This window comes from Scyliorhinus canicula, chromosome 5 (genome assembly GCF_902713615.1).
Source record: "Scyliorhinus canicula chromosome 5, sScyCan1.1, whole genome shotgun sequence".
Taxonomy (NCBI): domain Eukaryota; kingdom Metazoa; phylum Chordata; class Chondrichthyes; order Carcharhiniformes; family Scyliorhinidae; genus Scyliorhinus; species Scyliorhinus canicula.
The window spans coordinates 184,453,518-184,474,450 of NC_052150.1; the positions used below are offsets into that span (position 1 = coordinate 184,453,518).

Genomic DNA, 20,933 nt, shown 5'->3' on the forward strand with positions numbered 1-20,933 from the left:
GAGCGTTTTGGCCTTTTATGCATTGTGTGCACAAATATTTTTCATAACTGATCGATTCTTCCCACTTAATTTGGGGTAGCTCCGTTAGTAATCTTTTTGCCAGTCCAGTACATTCAAACTTTTATTGTTCTTGACTGTTGTGAAATTGCAACTTTGCCTTACTTTTCAATGGCTCTCCTACATTCCTCAGTACTTTTCTCCCAATTCACTTTCTGCAATAAAATTAATAATTACTACTTCCTCTGGAGTTGAAGCATATTAATGTGCCAGACATTTTTTCTGGCATTTTGCAGTCTCAAATTTGAGTCTGTTTGTGGTCATGCTGGATGGTGATGTGGAGCGATGCCACCACCACGTTCAATTTTCGTCATCTATGAAGACTTTGCTCCTCGCCTGAGATGGTGATCCTCAGGTTAAATCACCACCAGCCAGCTTTCAAAAAAACAGAACAACCTATGTTCCTCGGGGAGTGTAGCAACTTTCACTGTTCATTAATGTCCCTCAAAAAAATAGAACAAGCAGAATTTCAGTCTAAGAATTGAAATTGCAAATCTGATTGCAGTTGCTGGTTCACTTGCATTTCATAAGTATTAACCTTACATAAATGTTTATTTGGGACACAGAGCAACTTCATCCTCATCCAGATTGGTCACCTTTCTTACGAATTTAACAATGCCATCAGTAGACTTTATACTGAAATTATAATCCCACTTTCTTGATCATTCCTTGTGCCATTTTTACAGTAGGAATTTTATAGCACAGAAAAATGTCTTTAGTCCATTTTGCCTCTGTCAATTGTTTGAAAAGAAGTATCCAGTTCACCCAGTATCCAATTTTTTTCTCCTACTCTGTAAATGTTTTCTTCCCCTACACATCCATTCCCCATCAGTTCTGAAGACTCCATTTGACTTGAAACGTTAACTCTATTTTCTCTCTCCATGATGCTGCCAGACCTGCTGAGTATTTCCAGCACTATTTTTTAATCCCAAAATGAATCACCTTGTTTCCTTATCATGTTCTGTTTGCATTATTTATCCATTTTTCCTCAACGGAAGCGTTGCTCCTTCCCTGTGCCAAAGTAGTTCAAGTTGCAAAAAACATCTCAAGCAATTTCTTCCCGCCACTTCCCTTTTTCCCTAGATCATGTTAAATTGATGAGCCTTAATCACTGACTCGCATTCGGAAATTGCCTTGCAATCAGTCAAAAGACTTCTGGACTATACAATTAGTGTCACAAATGTGTCCTGACAATTGCATTTTCACGATCCCCAGCATCATCATGGTAAATATGTACTGTGTCAATCTAGCTTCAATGGCTTTTTGATTAGATCAATTAAAGTGGAACATGGAACTCCAAACTTCTAACTAACCAATATTTCATGTGATAAAAACAGAAAATGCTTGAAAAGCGGAGCAGGTCTGACAACTGCCTATGGCCGAGTGAGTGGTATGGATCAACTGAACTGGTGATCCACAAACCGAGAATAGTGCTCTGGGGTTCCGTGCTTTAATCCCGCCACAGTCGATGGCAGGCATGCGTGAAATGAAAATCTTTTGTGGATATTTTGAGAAACTATTAGAACGCTAACTCGGTTTCCCTCTTCATAGATATTGCCAGACCTGCTGAGTTTTTCCAACCTTTTCTGTATTTATTTCAGATCTCCAGCATTTGCAGTAGTTTGCTTTTATTTTCATGTAGGTTTGTTTCGCTCAAATTGTCCTCTTGTGTATGTCCCAGTTTATAAAACCCAATACATTTTCAGAGACCTTGGGGTCATATGTTGGACATTGTGTTATAACAATTCTATGACTATACAAGTCCAAATCATCCAATATATATTATTGTGAACGAAGGTGAACATGCCACAATCATAGCAGAAGAGCTGTACATTTAGTAAATTGTGATCATCTCTCCTCCTCCTTTCCTCCCTGTCTCTGTCTCTCTCTGTCTTCCCCCCCCTGCCCCCGATGTGCATTTTCTCTTGCTAGGTAGTGAGTCTGAATTTTGGTGATCTGCCAGCATATTTCGCCAAGCTTTTTTTAATCCTTGCATTTTCTCTTCCCGCCTCCTTCCTGATCAGCACCCTGAGCATAATGCTTCTTTGTCAAGTTATTGTTCCATGTGTACTACATCTGTGACTTCTTACAAATAACCATAATTGAGCTTTTTCAGGGAGTTGAGCCTGACTTTTTACTATCCTCATCTGATGAGTATAAACTTGAACACTTCAAGCAACTGGAGAGAGGTTTGAAATGAAAGCTCTGGCTAGCTGCGTTTTCTTAACTAATTGGGGCAGTGAAATAAAGAGCTTCAACTATGATTAGCTAATTTAACAAACACAAGAATTAAATGTTTCTGTTGTGAATGCCTCAGCTCTGTGTAATGGGGTCTCAAGCTGATCTCTGGGTCTATGATTTTCAGTCTTGCCTTAAGTATTTTTGGTAATCTTTGAGAGCTGGCACTTTTAGCTGCTCTGCATGTCATCTGATATTCTATTTTTCCCTTGCTTTCATTTCTGAACCAGTCCATTTATTTGCATAATCTGTTTCTTCAGTCCATGCTCCCCCTTTAAAAACTCTTGATTTTCCAGTGCTTGCCTGAGTGATTGCGTGATTTAAACTGACTTTGGATTATGGGAAAGCCGTCATAGGGAACTGGTACTTAGCAGAAAGTGACAAAATTTTTTGAAGGTAATAGACGAGTGTAGTTGTTTCGACGTAGTACAACCATGCCGCATGAAAAGAATTGTTACCCTCTTCAGTACATAATAGCTGAAATTAAATGAAATGTTTGCAAGTTCCCAAGCTGGGTTTAACTGATTTTGTAAAGCATCAAAAATGCCACTAGGATGCCTTTGAATGATACAAGACCAGTTTGTTGCTCTAGTGCTTTCTGGTTTTCAACTTAATTTGGAAAAGTGGAAGTAGTTGTTGAAGTGTGGATTGGTTATAAGTTACTGAACAAGTCGTACATAGTCATAGAAGTTGAGTTGCAAGCCTTTTTTTAAACAGCAACATCTACAGAATTTAGTTACTCAGTTTATTAATTTAATCACTCTGCCATAAGACTTTGTTCATGAAAGGAAATTGGTACTGTCGATATTTTCCAGATCACTTTATCAACCCTGTTGGTTGTTTTAGATTTCTATTTGTCAAATATTGAGGATGTGGAAGGAAATGATAAACTGGACAGAACTGATTACTTCCAACTTCCATTTCTTTTGAAATACTGGCCTCCTTTCCTGTCCTTGCCACTTTGGTTTACTAACAATAGTTTCATAATCATGAGGGAAATTCTCAAATAAAATCAGGGCTGGAAAAACTCGGCAGTTCTGGCAGCATCTATGGAGAGAAAATGGGGTTAACATTTTAAGTCCAGTATGACTCCCCTTTGGTTGTTGAGTTCCAAAGAAGTCGTACTGGACTAGAAGCATGAAATCTGTTTATCTTGCTTCAGGTGCTGCCAGACCTGCTGAATTTTCCAGCACTTTAATCTGTTTTTATTTCAGATCTCCAGCATCTGCAGTATTTTGCTTTTATTTTGGAGGATAATTCTCTAGACTGGATTATGTGATATCCATGAAAATAGGCAAAGTACAAATATCATGTGCTCTAAGTGGCTTATAAAATGCATCCAATAGAGACATGGCACCTCTGCAGGGTTGGGTTATTTTCTGTGCTGATCTATTTGGTTATACATACAATAATGTCCGCAGAAGGACTAAAAATTGTATTATCTTGTTTAACTTGAGCTTTGGGCTGTTGTCAGGGATGCTGGTATAAAGTCTGATTTCCGTCATGGTACCAAACCAAATATCTCAAATGTATGATGCCTATCTGACTATTCCGCATTTCGAGCTGAAGCTTTGCACTGCATTAGTGAATGTTGCTTAAGCATGGAAATATGCTGGTGTACCTTCTTGGTCAACACACACACAAAGAATACAGCTGGTTAGAATTCAGAAAGCTAGCTGCTTTTTGTATAGTTCCTGGTTGAGAAAAGTCAGCCTGTATCGATTAATCAGAAGCACCTAGAAGAATTCATTTACATAAAACATGTTCAGGTTACATGTTTAATGTGTTTCAAACATGTTTAGTTAGCTTAACCTCGGTAGTAGGGAGGATGCTGGAATCTATCATCAAGGAAGAAATAGCGAAGCATCTGGATGGAAATTACCCCATTGGACAGACGCAGCATGGGTTCATGAAGGGTAGGTCGTGCTTAACTAATTTAGTGGAATTTTTTGAGGACATTACAAGTGCGATAGACAACGGGGCGCCAATGGATGTGGTATATCTGGATTTCCAGAAAGCTTTTGACAAGGTGGCACACAAAAGGTTGCTGCATAAGATAAAGATGCTTGGCATTAAGGGTAAAGTAGTAGCATGGATAGAGGATTGGTTAATTAATAGAAAGCAAAGAGTTGGGATTAATGGGTGTTTCTCTTGTTGGCAATCAGTAGCTAGTGGTGTCCCTCAGGGATCGGTGTTAGGCCCACAATTGTTCACAATGTACATAGTTGAATTGGAGTTAGGGACCAAGGGCAATGTGTCCAAGTTTGCAGGCGACACGTAGATGAGCGGTAAAGCAAAAGGAGCAGAGGATACTGGAAGTCTGCAGAGGGATTTGGCCAGGTTAAGTGAATGGGCTAGGGTCTGGCAGATGGAATACAATGTTGACGAAATGTGAGGTTATCCATTTTGGTAGGAATAACAGCAAAAGGGATTATTATTTAAATTATAAAATATGAAAACATGCTGCTGTGCAGAGAGACCTGGGTGCGCGAGTGCATGAGTCGCAGAAAGTTGGTTTTCAGGTGCAACAGGTGATTAAAAAGGCGAATGGAATTTTGTCCTTCATTGCTAGAGGGATGGAGTTTAAGACTAGCGAGGTTATGCTGTAACTGTATAAAGCCTTAGTGAGGCCACACCTGGTGTATTGTGTGCAGTTTTGGTCTCCTTATCTGAAAAGCATGTGCTGGCGCTGGAGGGTGTGCAGAGGAGATTCACTACGTTAATCCCAGAGGTGAGCAGGTTGGATTACGAGGAGAGGTTGAGTAGACTGGGACTGTACTCGTTGGAATTTAGAAGGATGCGGGGTGGGGGGATCTTATAGAAACATATAAAATTCTGAGGGAGTAGATGGGATAGATGCGGGCAGGTTGTTTCCACTGGCGGGTGAAAGCAGTACTCGGGGGCATAGCCTCAAAATAAGGGGAAGCAGATTTAGGGCTGAGTTTGGGAGGAATTTCTTCACCCACACGAAGCTTGCCCCAAAATTGGATAGCCCCGTTGTTCCTTGGTTTATGATTGTCTTGCCCAACTTTCTTGTGCCCCATTTCCAATTTTTTCTCACTCCAGTGGCCAATGAGCAGATTTTGGTACGATCCGAGCATTAAATGCAAAAAAAATCACAATCACTGACTGGCTTTACCCCCACCCCTTCTTTCTCTGCATGTCTGTCTGTCTGACCCCTCCCATGCACTCCCTCGCCCTCTTATTCAATTTATTTTTGAAGATTGCTGTTTAATTTATATTTATTACATCAGCCCGCGCATTCCAAACCTCACAAATTATTTCCCTATTATGTTGCTGGTAGCTTTTTTTGCCAAACATATGTGCCCTTTTAAAAATTTGTCGAGTGTCTTGACACCCCATCATTTACTGTAAGACCATAAGACATAGGAGCAGAATTAGGCCACCTGGCCCATCAAGTCTGCTCCGCCATTCAATCATGGCTGATATTTTTCTCATCCCCATTCTTCTGCCTTCTCCCCATAACCCCTGATCCCCTTATTAATCAAGAACCTATGGATCCCTGTCTTAAAAGACACTCAGTGAGTTGACCTCCACAGCCTTTTGCGACAAGGAGTTCCACAGATTCATCACCATCTGGCTGAGGAAATTCCTCCTCATCTCTGTTATAAAGGATCGTTCCTTTAGTGTGATATTGTGTCCTCTGATTCTAGTTTTTCCTACAAAGTTGAAACATCCTCTCTGCGTCCACTCTATCCAGGTCTTGCAGTATCCTGTAAGTTTCAATACGATTCCCCCCTCATCCTTCTAAACTCCCAACGAATACAGACCCAGGGTCCTCGAAAGTTCCTCATACGACAAGTTCTTCATTCCATGGATCATTCTTGTGAACCCCCTCTGGACCCTTTCCAAGGCCAGCACATCTTTCCTTGGAAATGGGGCCCACAATTTCTCACAATACTCCAAATGGTGTCTGACCAGAGCCTCATATGGCCTCAGACGTACATCCCTGGTCTTATATTCTAGCCCTCTCGACATGAATAAAAACATTGCATTTGCCTTCCTAAATGCCGACTGAACCTGCACGTTAACCTTAAGAGAATTGTGAACAAGGACTCCCAAGTCCTCTTGTGCTTCTAATTTCCTAAACATTTCCCCATTTAGAAAATAGTCTCTGCTTCCATTCCTCCTTCCAAAATACATAACCTCACACTTTTCCACATTGTATTTCATTTTCCACTTCATTGCCCACTCTCCTAGCCTGTCCAAAGTCATTCTGCAGCCCACCTACTTCCTCAATACTACCTGTCCCTCTACAGATTTTGTTTCACCTGCAAACTTCACAACAGTGCCTTCAGTTTCTTCTTCCAGGTCATTAATGTAGATTGTGAAAAGTTGTGGTCCCAGCACCGGCCCCTGAGGCACACCAATAGGCCCCTTTATTTCCACTCTCTGCCTTCTGCCAGTCAGCCAATCCTCTCCATGCCAGGATCTTTCCCTTCATACCATGGGCTCTTAACTTATTGAACAGTCTCCTATGCGGCACCTTGTCGGAGGCCTTCTGGAAAGCTAAATAAATCACGTCCACTGATTCTCCTTTGTCTAACTTCCTTGTTACTTCCTCTAACAGATTTGTCAGACATGACCTCCCCTTGATGAAGCCTTGCTGACTCAGTACTATTTTATCATGCACTTCCAAGTACTCTGCGTTTTCATCTTTAATAATGGACTCTAAAATCTTACCAATGACTGACATCAGACCAACCGGCCTACAATTTCCCATCTTCTGCCTCCCTCCCTTCTTAAACAGTGGTGTTAGATTAGCCACTTTCCAGTCCTCTTGGACCCTTCCTGCCTCCAGTGATTCCTGAAAGATCACCACCAATGCCTCCACAGTCTCCTCAGCTATCTCTTTTAGAACCCTGGGGTATAGTTTATCCGGTCCAGCTGATTTAGCCACCTTCAGACCTTTCAGTTTCCCCAAAACCTTCTCTTTAGTGATGATCCCTGCACTCACCTCTGTCCCCTGATTCTCCTGGAGCTCTGGCATCCCACTGGTGTCTTCCACCGTGAAGACTGATGTAAAGTAATTATTCAGTTCCTCTGTCATTTCTTTGTTTTCTATTAGTTCTCCAGCCACTTTTTCCAGTGGTACAATGTCTATTTTTGCCTCTCTCTTACTTTTTATATATTGAAAAAAAACTTCCTTTTTTCCTTTATATTACTAGTGAGCTTGCACTCATATTTCATCTTCTCCTCTTTATTGCTTTTTTAGTTGCCCTCTGCTCGCTCTTAAAGGCTTCCCAATCCTTTGGCTTCCCACTAATCCTCACCACTTTGTATGCTTTTTCTTTTGCTTTTATGCTGTCCTTGACTTCCCTCATCAGCCATGGATGCCTTGTCCTCCCCTTAGCATGTTTCCTCCTCCTTGGGATGAATTTCTGTTGTGCCTCCTGAATAATCCCGCAAAACTCCTGCCATTGCTGTTCCACTGTCTCCCGTGCTGGGCTCCTTTTCCAAACAACTCTGGCCAACGCCTCCCTCATGCCTTTGTCGTCACCCTTATTTAATTGTAATACCGTTACCTCTGATTGCAGCTTCTCCCTCTCAAACTCATATTGTGGTCACTGCTCCGTAAGGGTTCCTTCACCTTAAGTTCCCTAATCAAGTCTGCCTCTTTACACATCACCAAATCCAGAAATGCTTGTTCCCTAGTGGGCTCTACTACAAGCTGCTCCAAAAAAAATCTGGTAGACATTCCATAAATTCCTTTTCATGGGATCCACTACCAACCTGATTTTTCCCAGTCTAGCTGCATATTGAAGTCCCCCATGACTATTGCAATATTGCCATTTTTACCTGCTTTTTCTATCTCCTGATTTATTTTCTGCCCCACATCCCGTCTACTTCAATGGGGCCTGGACATAACTCCCATCAAGGTCTTTTTACCTTTGCGATTCCTCAACTCTACCTACAGAGATTACAGAGATTCTATGCCTTCTCCTTGCTATTGCTAACTTAATTCCTTACAATGCAACCCTGCCCCTTTGCCCATCTGCCTGTCCTTTCAATAGGACACATATCCTTGGATATTCAGATCCCAGCCCTGATCCCGTTGCAGCCACGTCTCTGTGATGCCCACAAATCGTACCGGCCAATTTCTATGTCTGCAACGAGCTCATTTACCTTGTTCTGTGCACTGTGCGCATTTAGGAACAACACCCTCAATCCTGCATTGACCACCTCCCTTTTCACACACCATATTTTTTGCTCTGCCTGAGGGTGATGTTGTTCTCCTATTTTTGTTCTCTATTTTCCCTTCAGTTATTACACCTTCTAAGCTAACATTCTGGTTCCCACCCCCCTGCCATACAAAATCCTAATTTTTGGTGAACACGAATGCAAAATACTTGCCTCGTACCCCAGCTATACTTCTACCATTGATCACCATTTTGGTTCGTAAATGGCCCCCACCACTTCTCGGAAAATCCTTTTCCTGTTAATATGCCTATTGAAGACCTTTTGTATTCCCTTTTATGTTAACTGTTGATCCATTTTTGTATTGTCCCATAGCTCCTCTTTTCTTTTTGCCCCCTCTGCAGTTCTTATATTGGATTTCATTCTCCATTGTATTATCAAACTGACATCAGTTGTCCATCCTTTTCTCCCTACTTTCTCGTACTTTCTAACTCTTTTATTCAACGCTGGCTTTGATTGTCCTTTCCCTCTTTTTGACCTTTAATTAGTCTGTATCCGAACAATTTTCCCTTTAAAGACTGCTTGTTGCTCCATTACATTTCAGCGTGGAATTTGGTTTCCAGTTTACTGAGGTCAGGTCCATTAGATAGACAACTGCCCTAAACAGCAGGATATTGGGTGGTCTCTGGAGCAATGTATTATAGTGAAATATTCATGTACCTTACCTAGAGCCGTGCAAATTCTTAAATCAGTTCTCAATGTAAATGTTAATTTCCATATTTTAAAAAGATTAAAATACTTCTTATTGAAGGTTAATTGTTGCATCTCTGCAATTAGTTGCAAACACATGTACCTGGGTAGGCTATTCTTCTTTAATCGAGTCTGGGTGCACAAATATAAATCACCATACTTCCATGAAAGGAAATAATCAGCAGTGGTGCAAGGGTGGCCATGCTCTGTTCTGTTTGAAATGTTGTTCTGGAATGCACAGTTTGTTCTTCCATTGATCACAAACCGATCTTTGCCTCAGCATAGAATGCAGAATTTATCGAATCATAGAATTTAGTGCAGAAGGAGGCCATTTGGCCCACGAGTCTGCACCGGCCCCTGGAAAGAGCACCCGACCCAAGCGCACACCTCCACCCCGTTCCTGCAACCCAGCAACTGCACATAATCTTTTTGGACACGAAGGGACAATTTAGCTCGGCCAAGCCACCTAACCTCCACATCTTTGGAATGTGGAAGGAAACCGGAGAACCTGAAGGAAACCCACGCAGAGACGGGGACAAAGTGAAAATTCCACACAGACAGTCACCCAAGGCCGGAATTGAACCCGGATCCCTCAAGCTGTGAGGCAGCAGTGCTAACCACTGTGCTGCCCCATTTACTGTCTAAATGTTGCAAATCGTTTTATCTTGTCATTCATATAAATTCTGGCAAATTGTCTTCTAATTTGAATAATTTTTCACTTGTGCCCTACCTCATTTGGACTGATTGGATTTGAGTTATATCTCAGCCACATGAGTTCTGGTAAGGAGATGGAATTATATATAGAATTGTTACAGCATAAAAGAAGGCCACTTGACTCATCGTGTCTGTGCTGGCTCTCCTACGGGGCAGTTTGCATAATGTCACACCCCCACCCACCCCGCATACCTGCACATTCCTCCTTTTTGGATATTTAGAAAAGTTTATGGGATGGAAAGAGGCCACTCAGTGAGCCCCTCGTCTCAACTACCTTTTTAGGCAATGAGTTCCAGACCCTTGCCACTCTCCTTTCTAATCCTTTTACCAATTGCTGTAAATTACGCCCTTAATCACTAACCTCTATCTAGGGACCGAAAAACCATGATCAAACCTCTTCTCGGCCTCCTCTGTTCCAAGGAAAATAACCCCAGCAAATCTATCATCGTAGCTGTAATTTTCCAGTCCTGGCAACATCCTTGCAAATCTCCTCCGTATCTTCCAGTGCAATTGCATTCTTTTTTGTAATTTGGTGACCAGAACTACATACAGTGCTCAAGTTATTGCCTAACCAGTGTTTTATATAGCTCCAGCATAACCTTCCTGCTCTATATGCTTTAGCTGAGAAAGGCAACGATTTGTTGGGCTTGACCACCATATCGACTGGTCCAGCTGCCTTCGGCGATCTCTAGACATTCACTCCAAGGTTACCCACTGACATAGTTACGTAGATACATGGAAGATAGGAACAGGAGGTCGCCCTTTGGCCCTTCGAGCCTGCTCAGCCATTTATCCCAATCATGGCTGACCATCCAACTCAATAGCGTAATCCTGCTTTCTCCCCATAACCTTTGATCCAATATTCGCCCCAAGTGCTCTATCTAGCCGCCTCTTGAATATATTTAATATTTTTGCATTAACTACTTTCTGTGGTAATGAATACCACATGCTCACCACTTTTTGGGTGAAGAAACGTTGTCTTATCTCTGTCCGAAATGGTTAACACTGAATCCTCAGACTGTGACCCCTGGTTCTGGACACAATCACCATCGGGAACATATTCCTTGCATCTACCCTGTCTAGTCCTGTTCCTCTACACCTCTCTGTATCCTCCCAGTAATTGGGTATTTGTCACCTTTGACCTCTCTCAATGCATCACCCCTCACTTCTCTGGGTCCATGTCGTGCTATAATTCTTCGCAGCAACTTGGATCGATGGAAACAAAATATCAAGATCTCATCCTTTTTCTGTAGAAGTTCAACTTAACAGCTATTCATTTGAGGTCAGCAAACAAATTGTCGCTAGTGTGACTTTTTAGTCCAGATTCATTTAGCAATTTGAATAGAGCTTTTTAGAGGTTGAGTGAAAACTTTGGTTTGCTTGCAATGCTTTAGAGCAATTTTAAAATCTCCGGTGTATCGACAACCGATTGTTTGGAACAGCAGAATTGATTTGAATGAAAGTTCAGTGCTCGTTATGGTTTCAAGAGGATGATGTATTGAAACTTAAACTTAATTCCTTCCTTTGTGCTCGTGGAACTTCAGAGAAGTGCACTTGGTTGTTGAAGCAAGAGTAAGCAGCAAAGAATCTTGAAATTGGTTTTAGTTGATTCGATTTGCATTGCAAAACAACAACGACCGAGTGCAACGGGTCATATTTTCAGGGAATTATTTCACCTTGTGCCGTTTAGAGAAAATAAGTTTTGGATCTGAGCTTTTCTGCCTTGTTTCATCACCTGCATTTCCAAAGTGTCTGATTTTTCTGAATGTTTTTAACAGAGCTTAACTCTTGAGGTAAAATTATCAAATTTACATGCCATACTCAGAATTAAACTTTACATATAGTTTGTGCTAACTTGTTCCATGCTCTCCAGATGAACCCAATATTCATTTTGCTTTGGTAAAAGTCTGATTGCATCATGTCATTTTAGAGGTTGATCAGTGGCACTCCAGCATCATCATCCTTTTTCATCCCTGGCATTAGAGGAAAATGAACCCAATGTAGAATCTGAAACCCAAATGCATTGCTAATTTTATAAAAGGATAATCCAGATTGGCTTGAGCCAATCTCTCTGCCTCTGATTGAAATGTTTTATGTTGCTGCTTGTTGGTGCCTGTTGGGAATTTTGCTTTGCCTAATCTCTCTGGCATTGCTTCTAACAGGATCCTTTCTTCACATGTTTACTGCTGCCTGTTCTTGTATGTATTGACTTGCACTTACTTACTATTTGAACTACCTTACCTTAGTACATTTATGGAACTGATATGTATGGATAAAGAATGTTGTTTTGTGAACAAGTCAAATTCTTACACTAATGTGCTGTTCTCTATCATGCACATAGTTTGTGATTGAGCAGCAGTTCTCGACATTCCATTAGATCCCTCTTCCACGGCAGCCCATTTTCTGTCTGTCACTGCCATTGGTTGTCATGCCAGTTCTCATTTGATCTCGATGTGATGTCAATGATTTAGTGGGCCTTAAACTTCCTTATTAGACTGCACATGAACTTGAGGAAATGGTTTTTAAAAAGCTGAGTAAGCTGAACCCACCAATTTATTGGATCCTGAAAGAACTTGAATAGGTTTCTGAGGTGTAACGTATTTCTGGAATTATGGCAACCATTGCTGGATGCGTGTCATTTAAATGTTCATTTGTATTACGCTGCAGATTACTCCCGAGTAGTGCTTCTGCTATTTGAGATTTTCACTGTAAATACTAGATTTGTTACACATGAATGTTGAGAATACATTTGCCAAGTTGACAAGATTGTTTTATTACTTGGATGAAGTACAAGGAGGACAAACTGACTTGGGCACAAATTTATGGAAAGGACATTCATGTTCTTCAATCCTTGCATTTTGTATGATTTCTTTTTCGATACTTTTTTAAAAAAACATCTTCTCATGGCTCAGCCAACAAAGTGAACCAATTTGGATTTAGAAAAAATGTAACGCATAAATTGGATTTCAGATTCTCTGAATTGAGACAGCATTAATCGCCTGCTGGCGTTATTGGGGTGGAGTATGTTAAATCTGAATTTAGTTGAGATCTTCTAATTTTACTTGACCTATTGTAAACAGTTTATATATGTTACAATTGCATAGCATAAGTTTAAGGAAGCACTTTCCTTTTGTCTTGCAGTCCTTACAGCTGCTGTCACGCAAGCTTCTTTACAGTCTATGCTTCATAAGCTCCTCACGGCTGGACCATCAGCTTTAAGCATCACTACTCTCCTTTCCCAAGCTGCACAGTTGTCTTCTCAGGGTAAGGATTTTTAAAGCGTATATATTATTTTGCTGCTCTGTTAGTACTTAAAAATTGCACTATCCACCCTCACTGCTGCCCTCCACTCCACACCCTTGCAGGTTCAGGTTGGTATTGTGAATTTTGGAATGCATTGTATCGCTCATTTTCATTTATGTACCCATCAAGTTGAGGGGTGCCTGTATTGAGAAGGGATAATTTCCTCCATGCATCAGTAATGGACCTTTGTACATGAGGTATACACCAGCTAGATGAGGAAGATTTACATTTCCCCAGCTTATGACTACCAGTTTTTTTTTTTGTTCTTCAAATGTTTTGGTGCAAACTTTGCTGTGGTCCCAGTTGAAAGAGTTCTTCACTTCATTGCCACTTGAGATTTAATTCACTATCGTTTAGATTTTTTCCCTAAAGTTGTACTGAAATTCGATCTTGTGTGGGATGTCTGAGAGATTCCTTTGCAGATTATTTTATGCTTCACGGTTACTCACTTCACCCATCGAATAGACGACCAGCTACTAAACAAATAGAAACATTAGAAACTGGTAACTCTCAATAGTGTGCAAAAGACCAAGCTGAATCTGAAAGCTTGAATTTAATTTTGCAAATTGACATCAACTGAGATCAGTAAACACTCATATCTTTGACTTGAGGCGCTTGTTCCTGTGGAGACAAGTGAGACTTGACTGGAAAAGCTAATGGAGTGGTATTCTTCGAGTAGGTTTAGCCCCATTTGTTGCAGGTGGTGACTGATTTTCTTTCCCCCTCATCTTAATTTAATTCAACGCCATAAACATTGAGGATGCTTAAAACTGAATTGATTCCGTTCCAAAGTCTGGCAAATTTATTACCTTCTTAGAATATGAGGAACAGTTGCACAACAATTTCACCACTTCTTAAGGTAGAAATTCATGCTCACCAACAACACACCTACAATGTTTCTCTCTCCTTTCGTAATCATATTATAAATTCTGAGAACATGAGCAACCAAACTGAATGTAATGCTTCTCCAGCTCATGACAAATCCTGCTTGTCACCTTGTGTTTTGGGGCTTTTGTTCAGTTGCTGAGTTCGGAATGTGCTGCTCTACCCTTGAGCATACATTGAATTGTGGGGTGAGCTTTGGGGGTTCAACTTGAAAATCTTTTTTTTTTTAAATAAACAATTTTATTGAGGTAGTTTTTGGCTTTGTAAACAGTTACAGACATCAACAGAAATAAAGCAAAAAAGGCAAAAATGTGCAAACATCCATGTACTTTCAATACTTCAATCGTAACATACTGCACAAGCCCGCTCCTCTCCCACCGGTACTACCCGCCATATTTTCCCTCCTACTCTACTCTACTCTACTCTACCCCCCACCCCCTGCTGACGCTCACTCTCCCGCAAAGAAGTCAATAAATGGTTGCCACCTCCGGGCGAACCCCTGTACAGATCCCCTCAAGGCGACTCGACATGTCCGCAAGCCACAACTCAGTCTTCGGAGGCTTTGAGTCCCTCTACGCCAATAGTATTCGTCGCTGGGCTATCAGGGAAGCAAAGGCCAAAACATCGGCCTCTTTCTCCCCCTGGACTCCCGGGTCTTCCGAAACCCCAAAAATTGCCACCCCTGGACTCATCACCACCCTTGTTTTTAGCACCCGGGACATGATCCCCGCAAATCCCTCCCAGTACCCCCTCAGCTTAGGGCATGCCCAAAACATGTGAACGTGGTTCGCTGGTCCTCCCGCGCACCTAGCGCATTTGTCCTCTATCCCAAAGAATTTGCTCATCCGAGCCACCGTCGTATGGGCCCAGTGAACGACCTTAAATTGAATCAGCCCGAGCCTAGCACATGTCGCGGTCGAATTTACCCTACTCGGGGCCTCTGCCCACAGCCCGTCCTCCATTTCCCCGCCTAGCTCCTCCTCCCATTTAAGTTTCAGTTCCTCTGTCTGGGACCCTTCCTCCCTCATGAGCACCTTATAAATACCCGAGACTCTACCCTCCCCTTCTTCCCCCGTAGAGACTACTCTGTCTAGGATCCCCATTGGCGGGAGGCGTGGGAAAGATGGGACCTGTCTACGAACAAAGTCCCGCAACTGTAGGTACCTAAAATCATTTCCCCGTACCAACCCAAATTTCTCCTCCAAGCTCCTCAAACTCGCAAAGCTCCCTTCCAGGAACATATCACCCACCCTTCCCACCCCCGCCCGCCGCCATACTCGGGAACCCCCCATCCATACACCCGGGGGCAAACCGATGGTTGTCGCAGATTGGCGCCCAGACAGACACCCCCATCTCCCCTACATTCCTCCTCCATTGGCCCCATATCCGCAGGGTCGCCACCACTGCCGGGCTGGTGGTGTACTTGGCCGGCGGCAGCGGTAGAGGAGCCGTGACCAGGGCTGCCAAGCTGGAGCCCCTGCACGAAGCCGCCTCCACCCGCTCCCAAATAGACCCCGTACCCACCATCCACTTCCTTATCATAGCGATGTTGGCCGCCCAGTAATAATTAATCAGACTCGGCAAAGCCAGCCCTCCCTCGCTGCGGTTCCTCTCCAACATCGCCTTCTTCACCAGCGGGGATCTTCCCGCCCAGACAAAGCTCATGATCATCCTGTTCTTTTGAAGAAGGACTGTGGGATAAAGATCGGGAGGCACTGAAAAATAAACAGAAATCTAGGGAGGATTGTCATCTTTACAGTCTGCACCCTCCCTGCCAGCGACAGCGGGAGTGCATCCCATCTCCGAAACTCTCCCTTCATTTGCTCCACCACCCTGGCCAAATTTAACTTGTGCAGCCTGCCCCAGTCTCGTGCCACCTGGATTCCCAAATACCGGAAATTTTCCTCAACCAGCCTAAACGGTAGCCCTCTCAATATGTTCTCCTGGCCCCTTGCCTGTACCACAAACATTTCACTCTTGGCCGTATTTAGTTTGTATCCTGAGAACTGGCTGAACTTCCTCAGCATTCCCAGTATACTTCCCATCCCGGCCACTGGGTCCGATACGTACGCAGGTCGTCTGCGTAAAGAGAGACCCTATGTTCTACCCCGCCCCTCACCATCCCCTTCCATCCCTCTGCGGCTAACTTGAAAATCTTGCTTTAATTTATTTACGCCATTAATTGCAAACATCAGAAACCAAATATCTGTAATTCTGAACTCTTGGTTTGTCTTGTGCTATGTCATGCTGCTATGTTTGTCAAGACTTTTTGTTTCTGAGAATAGGTTGCATGGCATGAGATAAAACTGGCAAGGACAGTGGAGTTACGTGGAACACAGCTTTATGGATTATGTATTAAAAATTTATAAATATGTATCTTATATTTTTCCTTGAATCCGTGGTTATTTGAATTGTAAGTGGTCGTTGAAACAAATATATAATTTTGTTTATAGGGCAATTGCATACTGTTGAACTTTTAAAACTTGTTAACAACCTGCACAAAGCTTCTTAACTTTTGACTTTGCCATGAAATAAAATATAAGATTTGTCTGTCTGAGTTAACTTCCTTGTATGTGTTGTTCATTCTCTCTGTGATTCTACCCTTTATAGCCATGGATTTCTACTTTGGCCCAAGTGCAAATGGCGCCTCTTTGAATTAGTGTTCTTTTCCCCCATGTTTTCATTCAAATTTATTTGCATATCACTGAATGCAAAATCAGCCATGCATCAGCTTAATCAAGAAGTCCTTCAAATTGTAATTATGAAAAAAATTTAAGAACTTGATTGAAAAAAAAATTCCGTGTTATTTTTGATGGGTAAAATGTACAAAAATGTAAATCAGACTGTCAATCTATCCATCCGCTTTGAGTAACCTGTTCATAAATGACACAAAATGACTTTCTAAAAGTATGCAGTACTGTTGCTTATATGGGGATAGTTTCTTCTAACATTAAAAAAAATATATTCAGAAGCTTTTGAAATGTGCCAAATCATGTGCTTAAGCCCGTAAAAACTGACTTGATTTTTTGAGATTCTGCCAGCTGGCTTGTAATGCAGAACACAGCCAGCAGAGGGTTCAATTCCCCTACCGGCCTCCCCGAGCAGGCGACGAAGGGCTTTCACAGTAACTTCATTGAAGCCTACTTGTGACAATAAGCGATTATTATTCTTATTATTATTAGACTTAGAAATTAACACAATTGGTGGAAATCCCTCATGGGGGGTTGTGACGAGTTTTATGACGAGGTCTGATGTCTGCTGTGATATTTTCTCAGAGTCAGGACTCTTGTATGTTGAACACCATTTACTTTTTTTAAATTGAGCAGTCTCTTGTGCTGCTTATTCTTGATTTTTTTGTGTGAGTTGCAATGATAAAGAATCTTGTTTGTAGATTGGCTTTGATGTGTTTAAAAAAAATAATTATCCTGATGCATTCTTGTTGTATGCATTTCTTCTCCCTCTGTGCCCTTAGCTTCACATGATTTCTCAAGTTCTGAGTTATGTTGCTTGCATTTACCACTTTGGCAGAAGCCAAGCCCGGGGAAGGGGGTGGGGGGAGTGGGTGATTTTTCCAGTGGTTTTTTTTGTTGGTAGGATGTGAACATTGCATCCAGGGCAAAGCTAGCATTTATTGCCCATTCTTAATTGCCCTTGAGTGGATGTTGATCATCTGCCATCATCTTGGACCTCTGCAGTTCGGCGGATGTTAAAGGATTTTAACCCAGTGACAGTGATTGGGATGTAAGCAGACTAACAGTTTCTGGAGAAACAGTCAGTTAAATTCAAAACCTCTAATAATAATTGCTTATTGTCACAAGTAGGCTTCAATGAAGTTATTGTGAAAAGCCCCTCGTCGCCACATTCCAGCGCCTGTTCGGGGGTGCTGGTACGGGAATTGAACCCGCGCTGCTGGCATTGTTTTGCATGAAAGCCAGCTGTTTAACCCACTGTGCTAAACCAGCCACAGGTAGTCAGCACAAGTCTTCAGTACTACAGCAGGGATGTTGTTGGTAGCTCATTGTGTTTTGTGATTTAATGTAGGAATTTGAGATACATTGTATCTGAAATATGTCGTTAGTGCAGGTTCATATGTGGTTGCTGCAGTCATTTAAGAGGTAGAGGTGCAAATAAAGCACAGTAAAGGTAAGATATATCTTTGCTGAAGTTGAGCTGATGGAATTTTGTTCATCATGTTCCCTGGGGAGTAGATAATTATGGGTGGCACGGTAGCACAGTGGTTAGCACTGTTGGTTCAAAGCACCAGGGTCCCAAGTTCGATTCCCGGCTTGGGTCACTGTCTGTGCGGAGTCTGCATGTTCTCCTCGTGTCTGTGCGGGTTTCCTCCCACAAGTCCCGAAAGGCGTGCTTGTTCGGTAATTTGGTCATTCTGAATTCTCCCTCTGTGTACCTGAACAGGTGCCGGAATGTGGCAACTAGGGGCTTTTCACAATAACTTCATTGCAGTGTTAATGTAAACCTACTTGTGACAGTAAAGATTATTATTAGTATTACTAGAGACATTGTGTTTAGTTTGGTGAGATGATGTAGTTAATGTGAGGAGCTGGATATTTAGTGTAGTTTTAGATTGGGATGTGAACCGACAAGAAACTGCGCTCTCTGTTCTCCCAATACAGTTCAGTTAAAGATCTGTCTGTGAGTAGACTAGAGTTATCTAGAGAAACAGTGAGTTAAAGATTTGACTGTGGACAGGTCAGTAGCTTTTCTCAAATTAGTTTAGGTAAGAAGATTTTGCCCATGAATAAAGCAGTAGTTTCTGGAAAGGCCAACAGTTTAAACAGTGATTTGAGACGGACAAGAATCTGCAAACTGGGTCCAGAAGGTTATCGCTTTATCCAAGATGTCTCTTTGCAGCAAGTATTTCTGAGTCTGCTCACTGTATTTAAAGTAGATTATGACCTGAGATGGTTTTTGTTTGAGTGGAGATAAAGATAGCAGTTAGGATTGTGTCATTGTTGTATTGAGCATTGTTTAACTGGTAATTGAAAGCTATTGTATTTATAATGTTAAATTCACCTTGTTAGTGATACCCATTTCCCTATTTGTGCATGACATCACTCCTGGAGTGAAGTATCCTTTCCTCACCAGTCTCACAAATTAAATTAATTAAATATTCAGGCATCTGTCCGATAGCCTAGGGGAGACGAGTAGTATTGTCACTGGATTAGTAATCCAGAAACCCAGGGTAATGCTCTGGGGACCTGGGTTCAAATCCCAACCCGACAGGTGGTGGAATTTGAATTCAATGAAAATCTGGAACTAAAAGTCTAATGATGATCATGAAACATTAATGTCGATTGTTATAAAAACCCATCTGGATCACACATGTCCTTTAGGGAAGGAATCTGTTGCCCACACCTAGTCTTGTCTACATGTGACTCCAGACTCACAGCAATGAAATGAAATTAAAATCGTTTATTGTCACGAGTCGGCTTCAATTAAGTTACTGTGAAAAGCCCCTAGTCGCCACATTCCGGCGCCTGTCCGGGGAGGCTGGTACGGGAATCGAACCGTGCTGCTGGCCTGCTTGGTCTGCTTTAAAAGCCAGCGATTTAGCCGAGTGAGCTAAACCAGCCCCTGATGTGGTTGACTCTTAAATGGCCTCGGGGATGGGCAATAAATATTGGCCCAGCCAGCGACGCCCATGTCCCGTGAACAAATTTAAAAAAAACTGTTGGGGTCTGGCCCGGGTTCATAATACCTTGCACCACCCAGTGCCTTCAGCCATCTCTCAATATCTCATGGACTGAATTGAATCGACTGAAGAATGACATGTGTGTTGTTGGCGCCACAGGAGTACGCTGAAATGAAGCAACCACTCAGCACTTGGATAAAGGTGGTTGCAAATGCTTCAACCATATCTTTTACACTGATGTGCTGCATTCCATCATTGTGGATGGGGATGCTCATAGAGCCTTCTCTGGTTAGCTGTTTAATTGTCCACCAATATTGATGCGGCAGGTCTGCGGATCTTTCTTTTATCAGATCCATTGGTTGTGCATGTACTACTGCATTATAGCTTCACCAGATTGACGCCTCATTTTTAGTAATGCCTGATATCGCTCTCATTCCTACATTCCTCATTGAATCAGGGTTGTTTCCCTGACATGATGGCAGTGATAGTGAGTGATGTGCTGAGTCATAAATTGTGATTGAATACAGTTCTGCTGCTGACTCTTGGTGCCTCGTGGATGTCCAAGTTGCTGGGTCTGTTTTGAATCTACCCATTTAGTGGTCATGGTGTCACATAAGATGATGGAACATGCCCTCGGTGTGAAGATGGGCCTTTGTCTCCACAAGGCATGTGTGATAGTCATGCCGATTAACAGTCATGGGCAGATGCATCTGCATCAGACAGGTTGGTGTGGTGAGGTCCTGTAGGTTTTTCTCTTTTGTTGATTTTCTCATCACCTGCTCAGTTTGCCTTCAGGACTCTGCCAACTCTCAGTAGTTGTGCTGTGAAGCTCCTCTTGGTGATGGACATTGAAATCCCCCATCCAGAGTGCATTCTGTCTCATTGCTACCCTGAGTGCTTCTTCCAAGTGGGGTTAAACATAGAGTACTGATTTATCAGCTGGGGAATGGCAGTAGGTGGTGTAATGTCTCCTATCTCTGTTTCACATGATGACATGACACTTAGAAGCCTGGCTTCAATGTTGAACTCTCTCTGGGTACTCGCTCCCTGCTGTATTCTACATGATACTATATGCCGATGGCAGTTGGACAGGGCATATCCAGGGAAGTGATGGAGGTGTCTGGGACATTTGCAGTAAGGTATGCTTCAACGAAGATATCACAGGATAATACAG

The 20,933-nt window shown here is 42.3% G+C and overlaps 1 protein-coding gene across 3 annotated transcripts in view; it reads left to right on the forward strand.

The window, feature by feature from the left end:
• Positions 1–20,933, forward strand: part of waca (WW domain containing adaptor with coiled-coil a) — a 148,928-nt gene that overhangs the window by 73,063 nt on the left and 54,932 nt on the right. For all 3 annotated transcript variants that reach the window (XM_038798211.1, XM_038798213.1, XM_038798212.1), the window contains one exon: positions 13,060–13,182. In XM_038798211.1, coding sequence (XP_038654139.1) covers positions 13,060–13,182 — 123 coding nt within the window. The remainder of the gene's footprint in view (positions 1–13,059; positions 13,183–20,933) is intronic.